This window comes from Haplochromis burtoni, unplaced genomic scaffold, assembly GCF_018398535.1.
Source record: "Haplochromis burtoni strain Fernald_Lab_line unplaced genomic scaffold, NCSU_Asbu1 Contig_485, whole genome shotgun sequence".
NCBI lineage: Eukaryota > Metazoa > Chordata > Actinopteri > Cichliformes > Cichlidae > Haplochromis > Haplochromis burtoni.
This window is the reverse complement of record NW_024582846.1, coordinates 148121-160723: the sequence shown is the minus strand read 5'-3', so window position 1 is coordinate 160723 and position 12603 is coordinate 148121. Positions and strand designations below refer to the sequence as shown.

The 12603-nt window shown below is 45.9% G+C and overlaps 1 protein-coding gene across 1 annotated transcript in view; it reads left to right on the top strand.

Moving 5' to 3' along the window:
* setbp1 (SET binding protein 1) overlaps positions 1-12339 on the top strand; it is a 35900-nt gene extending 23561 nt beyond the window's left edge. Inside the window, exons 3-7 of the mRNA XM_005947182.3 lie at positions 1507-1928; positions 2156-4096; positions 4218-4425; positions 4523-5591; positions 10194-12339. Coding sequence (XP_005947244.1) covers positions 1507-1928; positions 2156-4096; positions 4218-4425; positions 4523-5591; positions 10194-10699 — 4146 coding nt within the window. The 3' untranslated portion in view covers positions 10700-12339. The remainder of the gene's footprint in view (positions 1-1506; positions 1929-2155; positions 4097-4217; positions 4426-4522; positions 5592-10193) is intronic.
* Positions 12340-12603: the final 264 nt, after the last annotated feature.

Below are 12603 nucleotides of genomic sequence, written 5' to 3'. Positions count from 1 at the left end.
CATACCTGCATTTGCTGGCTTCGTTAATCATTTACAGCGCTCAGCATTTGCACACGTGCCCAGTATGTGTTTTCACCCATGTGTTGTGAGTGTTGTGCCTCTCAGCATTTTTGTGTGTGTGTGTGTGTGTGTGTGTGTGTGTGTGTGTGTGTGTGTGTGTGTGTGTGTGTGTGTGTGTGTGTTTTTGTGCTTGTGAATTCGTGCAGACTGCTTCTGGCCAATAAACAGCTTCTGCAACAAGTGTGGAAACATAGTGAGTGTCACTACTTGACTACCGACAGCAGTCGGGAGAGCAGAGAGAGTGATAGGGAAGCAACAGAGGAGATGAAGGCTGAACTGGATGTTAGCAGGGAAGGGAAATATATGGCACTCTTATCCTCGCAAATATGTACGCTGTCATAAAAGTGCACGATAGATTTTATTGTTGTGCGTCTGCGTGGCTGTGTATATTTATCTGTGAAGAGGAGATATCTTATCAACTGACAAGGAGCTGCTCCATCTAGACCAGATTAGCGTTTTCAAACGTTGTGTAGCCGGGATTTTGAGTCTTTGAAATGTGTGCATCTACTGTATACAAGCGTGAGTGTGTGCGTGTGCACTTGCATGCCCCTGTGTACATGCTGAGAGGCAGGCCTGTGGTTAGGTTACATCTCCCTGCAGCGCAGCAGAACAGTGTCTCGTTGCGTCATACTGAGTCTGTTAATAACAGGCTAAACCACAAAGGCCATCCGCTGCTCTATTTCTCATCTTCCAGCAGTACACTGATTATGCAGCAGTGATACATTAAGCAGAGTTATGTGGGGGCAATACAGTATATTAAGGTTTAGTATTTTCTCCTTTAAGTGGACAAGTCTAACCGAGCAGAGGCTTACTTCAGATTTGTGGCGTTTCAGTGAAAGAAAATGTATATAAATTATATCTTACTTCCGGGACATATGTTGTGCACGGCGCCTTCTTGACAGCATGACATTGCAGTTATAGTTGAGAAAAGCGTATGAGAGCTGTCACAAACATAAATATGATCTGCAGTAAATAATGATGGATCTAGTGCAGGGACGCAGCTTCGCTATGCTACTGTGTTTAGTACTCAGACACCCCCAACTTGATTCCCTTAGCTCTCACAGCATGTAACATCCTTGCCACAGGAATTTAATTACTCTGTAAACAAGCCTTTTGTTCTGTTGCACACTGTTTTCTCATGCACGCGAGACGCATGAAAATCTTCAGATCTACTGCAAAAGCTGTCATATTAGAGAAAATCAGAGATGTGATAAGTGCTGACAAAAAAACGATAATATATGCTGAACTGGTTGCTGTGCTATGCACATGTTATATCTGTGGAGATAGGCCAATGTTAAGAAGACATGAAATATAGCAGTCATAGTTTTACGATCACATTATCATTATCATATCATTTGTCTATCCCTGCAGCTATATAAGGCTGTCTCATGATTGCAGTTTAAATGTAGTCACCAGTCTTTGTGTCTCTTTTTGTGTCATCCCCAGACATATGAGCGCCAGTTCAGAATGCCAGAGCAGAGAGAGGGAGGCCTGCTGCAACTACTGGGAGATAATCCTTCTCTCAAACACCAGCTTCGCAGCTCCCTCCATCCTGCACACGCACTCTCGCACACACAGCAAACGCAGCACTCCCCCACTCAGAAATTTCAACACACTCACGCACCCCAGCACCAAATCGGTACAGACTGGATCCCGTCTGCAGCACCTTCTGCGTCTCCAGCCCATCCTGCGGATTCTGAGGCAGCCAGAGACTTGGCAGCAGACAGCAGAGGCTCGTTGCTAGATCCGAGCCAAGCTTTCTCACGAACGGCGACGCAAAGTCCCTCACCTCAGCGGTCTCTGACTCCAGATCTGCAGCTGCCAGTGGTCACAGATGCCAGTATTCTCAACTTGACCTCTCTCAGCAGGTATATTTTAATTTCCTTGTGATGCATGATATCATGAACTGTGCACTGTGAATGGAATGTGAAAGTTAGAGTAGTGAAATTTAAAAGGAAGACGTTTTAATTAACTTGACACGGTGATTCAAATTAGGCAGTAAGTATTCTGCGCAGTGTTGGTGAAATACAAAGCTATCCATTCTCTTCATTTTATCGCACTCATCCTAATTATTTCTCTGTGTAAATCTCTCCAGGGGGAAGGGTCTGCAAGAGGTCAGTGAGCAGCTCTTTGGGAACATTAAGAGGAAGTACGGCAGGAAGGACTCCCAGAGGATGCTCTGTAATCCCCACAGTGCTGATTCACATTGGGGACAGCCAGAGAAAGGATCAGAGAGCCCAAATAATTCAGAGGAGAGGCAGAAGTACAGGCAAGAGGAGACAGCTGAGCGGTTCCATGAAGAAAGAGAGGAAAGGAGAAAAGAGGAACGAGAGCGAGCAATTGCTGGGAGGAAAGGAGACGAAGAAGACAGAGGGATGCCCATGCTGGCAGAGGAAGCGAAAGGAAGAAAGAGGCGGAGAAGGCCTTCTTTTGACGATTCGTTTTCTGTAGAGGAGCAATCTCAGCAGCGGACTCTGGACTCTGATGCAACAGAGAAGCAGCAGCCTGGGCCTTTAGAAGCCAGAGGAGCACATAAGATAGAAACTCACAAAAATGATTCTCGATTCATGAGTCAAGCTGATATCAGCGCAGAAAGGCTGGATAAAGCAGAAAGAGGAGATAAAGTTGACAAAAGAGAAAAGGGAGAGAGAGTGGACAGGGTGGAAATGGGAGAGACAGTTACAAATGGGGCTGACCAAGAGTCACATCTGAGCGCAAACAGGATGAAAAAGAACCCCTTGGGTCGTCCTAAGATCAGCGCGGACACCCTTAAACCCAGAGATCCAGCTCACAATCACATCAGCAAACCCAGTCTCAGCTTGAACCCTAGATTCCCCTGCCCAAACCCCAGCCCCAGCCCCCGGAGTAACATCAGCCCTATCCCCAGCCCCAGACCCAGGGCAAACATCAGCCCCAGTCCAAGCCCCAGATCAAGAGCCGATATGAGTCCGAGCCCAAGTCACAGCACCAGCTCTACGGCCAGTTCCAGACCGACCAAGGCCAACGACAGGTGGTCCTACCTGAAATCAAAAAGCCATGCCAGCATTACATCACCGCAGAGAGAAACCTTGGGTAGCCTCGCAACCTTAGCTGACCCGCCCTCTGCTTTCCCCATTACCCCTTCCAGCCCGCTCTACACCAACACTGACAGCCTGACAGTCCACACTCCCATTAAGAGGAAACGAGGACGCCCCAAGAAACAGCCACTCCTAACTGTGGAGACCATTCACGAGGCCACTTCCACCTCACCTCCAAGCCCATTGGCCCAGGAAACCACTGCAGGGCTAAATCGTAGGAGGAAGACGCACACACTGAACACTTTAGTGCAAATGGCCTCCACGATGACCAATGCCAACAGTCTCAAACTAAAGCGTGGAAGGGGGCAATCCAGGCCAGTGAATAAGACGAAGCTTGGGAAAATGCAGAGCATTCTGAATGAAATCCTTTCAGGATCAAGTCAAAATGGCACTCTGGCTCTGAAGTCATCTTCTGCTCCTGTTACCTCAGCTATGAGTGCCATGGCATCCACCATTGAAGCTCGACTGGGAAAACAGATAAATGTGAGCAAAAGAGGAACCATCTACATTGGTAAGAAGAGAGGGCGAAAACCTCGAGCAGAAACTCAAGGCTCCACTCCTCCCAAAACCACTCGGGACAAGCCAGCATTGTCTGTCTCCACATCGAGTCTCTACGAATGCCCCGCAGTGCCTTCCTCCACCTCATCTCCCAGCTCTAGTGCTCCGTCTATAAGAGCCAGTCACTCTGATGCTGCTATGCCCAGTTTGCAGCCCATTTCAGCCTTGCCCTCTAAACCAGCAGGCAGGAGCTTTCTCACTGGGGGATGGAAATTGTCTCCTCCTCGACTTCTGGCTAATTCACCATCCCACCTGTCAGAGGGGGCGTCAGTGAAGGAGGTAACTCTGTCCCCCATCAGCGAGTCCCACAGTGAGGAGACTATTCCCAGTGACAGTGGGATTGGGACGGACAACAACAGTACCTCAGATCAAACTGAGAAGGGTCATGCCTCTCGACGAAGGTGCAGTAGACTGCTGTTATACTCCTTTACTTGCTTTATAGGCATTTTGTTCTGTATGTAATAGATTGGCACGCATTCATTTACCTGCTGTTTTAATGTGATTTATGTTGTGTTTATACAGGTACTCATTTGATCTGTGTGGGTTTGAGGCTGCGGAGGCAGCAGCTTTGGAAGCATCCAACAGAGGTGGCAGAACACGCTGCGAGCGCCAAGTAACGGCTGTCGATAACTTTCTGTCGCAGCAGGAGAAGAAGCAAAAGCATCATCGGCGGAAGAGGAAGTGCCTACAGAGTCGGGATCATCTTCATTTTCTCTCTGAACTGGACGAGGTTAGAAACACTGTAACAAATCCTGCGTGTGAGCCTTTAACAACCACTAAAGGGTGTTTATTTTTCTAAATGTTTCCTCTTTCCTTCCTCCCTGTAGGTCGTGTTAAAGCTCCAGCAGTTACGAGTGTCTCACAGACGATTCACCTGCTACCCCCAGCATCCCTATCCTTCCATTTTCCGCCTCAACTTCCACCATTACTACCCTATTACCTACGACTCGTACCCTTGTGACTCCAGTTCATACCTCCGCAGGAGTGCTGATCTGAAGGCTAAGAGGAGACGCGGTCGTCCAGCCAAAGCCAGCGAGCCAATCACATCAAAGCTGCCTTTTGTTCAAGGATATGGTTATCCGCTGGCAGGGGGAAATTACTATGCAGCACCGTATGCGATGCCTTACGCTCCTCCTCTGAGTCTGGGCTACTTTCCCCCTACTCCCCCATTTTATCTGCCCCATCACTCGCTAGGACCGGCGCCCCCATCTCCCTTCATGAGACCTGCTGTGCCCCCTCCCAAGGCTTTCCACTCCAGCGGACACTCAAAAATCCAGCCTGGTGCCAAGCTTTGCACCACTAGTGGTCCACTTCAGGGGCCATCTGTAAGGGGAGAGGGTTTGGGATCCCTGGGCAGCAGCAGCGCAGGTGGTCTTGCAGGGGTTCGTCTCCACAAGAGGAAGCACAAGCATAAACATAAGCACAAGGATGAACCTCTTCTTTCACCACGAGACCGGCAGGACCTGGGAGGGCTTTTCAGCGGAGCTAAGACCAATGCACGCCTCAGCATGCTGAGTGAGAGGAGAGACTTGGCCAGTCAGGGTCCTTCAAAGCTTCTGGACAAGCAGAGGAGCAATGGCAGAGGCTCTTCAAACCTGGGATCCAGCTTAGGGATTTTTGAGTCTGACCAGCTGTCATCACACTCTCTTGCTGACAGTCAGTTCCATTCCCTTCAGACTGGGCAGCCTAAAAAGAGCTTCATGGGCAGCTATAGTAGCCAGTCGCAGCGGTCAGAGTCAGCGTCTGACCTATTTTCGGGGTCACAAGAGGACGAGTGCGGCGGAAGGAGCAGGCGGACGAGGCTCACTGTGTTTGGAGATCAGGGCTTAATGTCATTCCAAACGACGAGGCAGGAGCCAGAACAGATGAACAAGTGTCCCAGTCCCTCCCTCACTGGTAAGAGAATACACTATATTTATGAGAAAGCGCACTGCATTGCATGTTGGACTTATAATAAAAACAGCAGCAGTTGTTTTCTGTTCACTGGGACAGCATGATAAAGCACATTGCTTTCTTTAATGAAGTGTTGGAGGTTTGAGGTTTGCCTAAAACGCAGTAACTCCTGTTGTTTGCTTGTCTTTGCTTATCCAAGCCGTTCATTCATGGCTATACACAGGCTCACCCAGTGTTCCAAATCTGAGCTGTAAATATCATTCACTGTACAGGGCCTACAGAACCATAATGTGACTCCCCTAAAAGTAGCATCCAGGAGCTGCATTTTCCAGTCTAAACTACAAATGTGCTCACCCTGTTAAATATCTGCACACCCGCTATAACATCAACACGGCCACCACTTTGAAGCAAATGATTATGTTAATGTATTTGACTGCTCTGCATGACTGATGTTCATTTACAATTAATATACTGGAGATTAGCATATAATTGCACAGTTAGAGCTCCGGTTCCCATTGTGCTTGTAGAGGGGGGATAATGTTTAGCTGAAGTATGTTTTATGTTAAGTTACATGTGCACAGATTTGCGTTTTGGATTGGTGGTGAGAGAGATATGTCCTTTACAAAATAACAGCAACGTTGTTGTGTCCATTATCTTAAATGTGGTGCACATGTTCTGTTACGTGTTTATATGAACAGACAGCGGTGCGTCCAAGTAATGTCCAAAATGTATGAACAGCTGTTTGCACTTGTTCCTTAGTGATTTCCCAATGTTTATATGCGCTATATAATGCGCGAGGGAGTGAAGAGTCCAGACACAGGCTTACTTTACCTCTAAATAAACCCATGAATGGATCACATGTGGAAAGCTTATGATCTGAAGCATCGGCAGCGTGTAAGCAGCTGACATTACCAGCAGTGGACCTTATTGCATCACATCACTACTTATATAAAACAACAAGGTTCCTATCTGTTAGACAGAAGTAGGAAGCCGGAATTTATTAATGAAAGAAAAACCATACGAATGATATTTGATACATGATACTATGCTAGCCCGTGGAACTGGAAGAAAGAGACACATACATGCTTTTACTAATCACTTATATGTGATCAGAACTGTTAATGTAGCCAAATGAGAGCATGTTTGCCAAAAAAAAAAAAAGGTTATACACTAATATTAAACTCTGTTCCTGAGTGTTAATTGACTTCAGTTATTTGATGGATTATCACATTTAGTCAGTTAACTGGGTTTTCCCATTTTAAATGTAGATTTAGTAATGCATGTCAAGGTGATTCCTATTATAAATATGCTTATGCACATCATTATCGGGGCTTAAAGCAGACAAAGAGACTGGGTAGCACCGAATTCTCACCACCCAATGAATGTGTATTTTGGTACATTCTGTATTCTGCTGTCTTTGAGCACATCTGGCTGGGGATAAAGAGAACGTAATGCATGGATGGAGACGACTATAATTCACCAATCTCTCCTACCTCCCCACCCTGCCTCCCTTCCCTCTCTCCTGCCAATGCTTTTGCCAGAGATATATTATTCACACAGTATGATTTATTTTCTACAGACACGCCGTAAAAGGCCCTTGCCTGTGTTAAAAGAGCTGGCTGGTAGCCAGGGGTTTAATGACTGGGGCCTAGTCCAGTGGCGGGGAGGAGAAGCCAGGGGCTCAGTTAGAATACAGCCCCCCCACCCCAGGGGATCCAGGACGGATGACTCATATACACCCCTCCCCCCCCTCCCCCCATAATGACTCCTCCTCCCCCAACCCATCCATATTATCCCTCTAGTGTTGTTATACCTCTTCTACCCTCTGTGTCCTTCCCTTCCCTTTTGCTGCTTCTGCAGTTCTTGCCCTTGCTTTCCCCCTCTGCCTCTCTCCCGTGGTTCCCACATCCACACGCAGATTTCCCCTTGTTCCTCTGCCTCATCTCTCTCTCCATCTCCCCCTTCTAGCTCTCTTCTTCTTCCCTTTCACTTTTTGCTTTTTCCCTTGTCTCCCCTCCCCCTCATTTTCCCATTACTCTCTTTACTCCCCCCCCACCCCACACACACACACACTCCTCCTCTAGCATGACTTACTGCTTCACTTCACAGCTTTAGTCCAATTAAAACACAGACGCATGTGCATGAGAATGCTCGCTGCACATGCAGGCGCAGGCCCCCGTATACACACAGATATACGGGTCCCCATCCAGATGTAAAATTCATACTATTATCTGAGCGTGCAACAATGAGTTTGTCGGTCATGGACAAATCATTAAGCACACGCGTGTCTCTGCGTGTGTTGTGCGTTTGCTTCTTAAGCAGACCTCGCTGAATCAGTTGTAACTTTCTTACATGAATGTCTGAATGAAAGTCTTTAATGAATAATTCGGAATCGTTTTTTGTGTATTTATTTTGCCCAGTATAACAAATCACAGATTTGCCTCAAGGGGCTTTGCAGTCTGCACAGCATATGACACACTTATCTGGACTGATCCCTGGTCCAGATAAGATAGGACATGTGATAGATGCTCTGTGTACGCCATAAAACAACATAGTAAATTACCAGTGTAAACAGACAGGATGACAGAAATAATAGATAATAGAGAAGCGTAGATTTGGGAGGACATCAAGCAGCTTTCGGTTAGGGGGTCGAGAGTGCAAGAGGAGAAGACGAGGATATAGATTAAGATCCAAAACATCTGGAAAGAGGCACCCACTGCCAGGATAGAGAAGTGACTGGACCTGCGGTAGTCCGGCAAGTCACGCAGCTTGTTTAAACACATGCACAGACCTTCATCCAGAAAAAAAAAATTACACTAAATGACATACATCAAGGATTATTTTAATCTGTCTCCGAAAAGTGCTCTCAGCTACAGCACAGGCAGTGGATAAGTGAGCATAGCTGTGACTTCTTATTTCACAGAGAAACAGGTTCTCGGTACTATACTGCCTCTCACACTGCTGAAGGTCACTGGTTTTATGTTCCGTGTATGGAGCTCATAAATTTCTGCTACTTTGTAGTGTGTGTGTGTGTGTGTGTGTGTGTGTGTGTGTGTGTGTGTGTGTGTGTGTGTGTGTGTGTGTGTGTGTGTGTGTGTGAACTGAGCATGTGCTCACTTCTGCTGCAGCTCATAAACCACTGCTACTTAGTGCTTTGTGCATTAACTAATTTCACTGTCAGGCCCGAATTTTTGACCAACAACAGCGTGATATTCTTCTGCGGTTTGTATGGGAGGTAGTTAGGCGGCTTTTTATCTTTCCCTTACTCTTAGTTCATTAGCAAACAGCTCTGTGCGGTGCTTTTCAAATTTTCATCCCCATCATTACCATTTGGTCTCTTTAGGATGAAAAAATATTGTATTCTGCTAGTTGTGGCAGTTCACTGACGTGCAAATCTTTAAAAAAATCTATTAAATATTAAATGCTTCCCCCTTATGTTTTATGAAAGAGACATATTCTAAATGTCTTGAGCATCATTTTTCACACATTTTCCTGTAACACAGCCAACAATATTTAAAGTATAAAACTGAAAAAGCATCTTTGATTTAATGTACTCATCAAATGTTAGAGCACTGAAGAAACCTGCTACACCATATCAGCAGGAGTCTGCGGGAAAGGAAGAAAGGCTAGAGTGCAGGAATCCAGCAATAGGAGTAAAAAGCTCAAGGAAAAGAGACGAAGCATGTTGCGTGCACACTGCTTGGGGACTGGTGGTTGATTGTGCTTTTCCTCCATTTTGGCTGTGGCTCAGTCCGAGCCCCGGGAACAGTGCCCAGACAGGGAGGAGGGGGAAGCGAAGAAATGGGACATAGATGGGAAACAAAAAGAATGACAGAGACAGACTAAGATCAGGAAGCGGTCTCTGAAATAAAGATGGAAATGAAATGGTGCAGTGTTACCAGTTTAATTGAAAATTAGAGAGTAGCATATTGCCGCCCATGAAGAGACGAGTGGAAGAGAGAATGTGAGTGACGGGGAAAGAGTAAGGATAGAGCAATGTGTAAAGGGCATACTGCCCAGTTCACCAGTGTGACGGAAACAATATGGCTCCAGTTTCTTCTGCTCAGCCATTCTGAACTGCTGAATTCATTTTTTGTGCATGTGTATGTATGCATCTGTGTGTTTTTGTATCTGTGTCTGTATGCCCATGTGCATGTGGACAAGAGTGCCGATATGTGTGTTTGTGTTGCTGTGTGTGTTTAGCTTTTTGGCAGTCTGTGCTCCAGATGCACAGGGTTGTTATTGTGTAGCGACATATTAAATGGTTGAAGGAGACATTTCCTGCTAGCAGAATAGGATCTCCTCCTCTCCCCTCTTCTCTCTGCTCTCTAGTAGACAATTACAGGATAGGATCTGCTCTCCTGGCTCAGCTGGGATTTGAAAAGCTTACATGAATATCTCAAAATTAGCAGGAAGCTCTTAAAGCAAGAAAAGACTTTCTCTCCATGAGCTAAATTGGCATGATGTCTTTCCTAGTCTTTCCAAGACTGCTCTTTTTAACTGACACGCAAGCACAAATGGTCCTTTCTTTTTATAGACCTTACTTTGCTCTTTATTTTCCTTGACATTTCTCACCTGATTCTTTCTCCCTCTCTCCTCTTCCAGGTGTTCCCAGTAAGCGGAGGTATAAACGTCGCGAAGTGGAACAGATCCAGAAGGACGTAAGGAGGATGCATTCTCTGAACTTTGAGCATGTGCAGAAGATCCTTCGTGCCAAGCGCCTGCAGCGACAAGCCAAAACAGGAAACAATGTCATCAAAAGACGACCCGGACGACCCAGAAAACAACCTCTGGAGGAACCGGAGCCAACCAAGACGAGGAAGGAAGATTGGGCTGAGGTTCGAGGCTTGGACATGCTGGCTAGCAGGAGAAGTGATGAGAGGACTCTGGGGATGCCTGTTCTGGAGAGGTGCGATAACCTGCCAGGCAGACACAGCCTCAGGCCGAGCCTGACCCCCGAGCCTCTGGAGTTCTCCAGTCACGATTCCATCTCAGCAACTATTGAGACTGTGGTGCATCAAGCGCGGTCTGTGAATCCGCTGGCCAAAGGGGGGAAACGCAAAGGAAGGGGCCTCAGCAGGGACGAACTGTGGGCTCCCTCCAGTCACTAGACTCGCGGGAGAAAGCACCTCCAGCAGAACTGGAGAGCAGTTAACGGAGGCAGTGTTTCAAGCCTATCAGATGCAGTGCCCTTAATCTTGGGACTCCTTGGTGCACTTTGACTTGTTCCTCCTCTCTGATTTGTCGTGAGGAATACAGTGGGTTGGTGGAGCAAGAGGAGAGAACACTGGCCTGTGCCATCCCTCAGTTTGCTACACCCAACCAGACATGGGCCTTTCAAAGATTCATTGGACCTTTATTTACAATGGCACTATATGGTACTATTTGATACTGAATCTGATGCTCTAAAACTGTGTGGTACTTATGATAGTGTAGGATATTATGTGACTCTTTATGTATCTGATACAGTGATGTGTATGGTACTTTATGATACTGTATCTGAATGTGGCTTCAGCCATATATTTACCAGCAAGGGGAGGGGGGAATGGTTAATATAAAACTGTGCAGCTCTGCTTATTTTTGCCTTTCTGAGGAAGCTTGTCAAAAACATGTGGAATAATAACTTCAGTAATTAAGCCACCTTACCCTATTACTTTCCCTGTTTTGCTCCCATTCATCTATACCTTCCTAGTGTCCTCGCTCCCTTTGAGAAGTAACTGATACTTCCTGGCAGCTCCGCACTCGTGGTCCCCCTCCCTGCTTGACGCTCACCCCAATTCTTTAGCCCTCCCTGGTGCCTGCCGCTTAAATCCATCCCCCTTTGTCCTCTCACCTATTCCCACTAATGTTTTACATCTCCATTTCTTGAGCTCCCTCAACCTACCCGCTGTGTCATTTTTTTCCCTCTCTCCCTGCTCAGGCCTCTCCTGGGCAGTGACATAAAGGCAATATGGTGGGTTAGACTGTCCCAGACTGTACATAGAAACAAAGTCCACTGTTGCCTGCCTTGTACAATGGGAAAACCAGCTCATAGATGTGTACTGGCACACAGTATATTAAATAGAATTGTTGTACCATAGACAATGAAAGTGTGTATTGTTTTATAACCAAAAAAACAGACATGGGTGTGACTCAAGACAAGCTTGTTTTCAGACAGACAAGAACCACATGTATTCATTCATACACTCATTATTGTGTTTATAAACAGGGGGCATTGCATACAGGAGGAATATCAGGTGTATTTTTGGTAAACCTTAAAAAATTGGTTAAATGCACTATTAAAAAAAGACAACAACAAAAAAAAGACATACACTTTCATCAATCAAATGCAGCACTTACATGCTTGTTCCAGCCTTATGTTTCGGCATTCGACGGTGTGGTTATCCAGTCCAGAGACCATACATTATTTTAATCAAATTGTATATGCAGGCTGCGCAGCCAAAAGCGTCAAACCGAAGCCCGCCGAGTCTGAATTGGACAGTTCAGCAGAAGAGGGCTCACACAGTCAGTGTTTTGAAAAAGCTAATCCCAGTCTTTCTACTTAACATAATTTTCAATCCATATCCTTGGAAAAATATTTTTGGAAAGTAAATCCAGTATTTAGATTTAGAAACCAAAGTCTCAGTATTCAGTGTATAATTTAAAAGTATCTAAATCAGAGTTTGACAAACTCTCCACCATGTTGGCACCAATGTAAAGCATTCCTATGTGCACTGTAGAATGTAGCCATCTTGGATATTTTTTTTTTTTTTGCGTGTGTCAATATGTTAAACCTTTGTTAAACTCTATCGACAGTATCTGTGGCTTTGGGTAGTGGTTGGTATTTTCTTGATTAGGTGTTTCTGAATAATAAGCAATGGATCAGTGTTTCTTTGGCAACCTTGTTGAAATTTTGTTTCAAGAGATTCTGTTTTGTTCGGCCGGGGGTGGGATTCTCAGTTGCAGCAGTTCGACTTGTGCCTTATGTTTCTTTCTCTCACAAATTACCATTTGACCTGAGGAATATGAAGCGGCA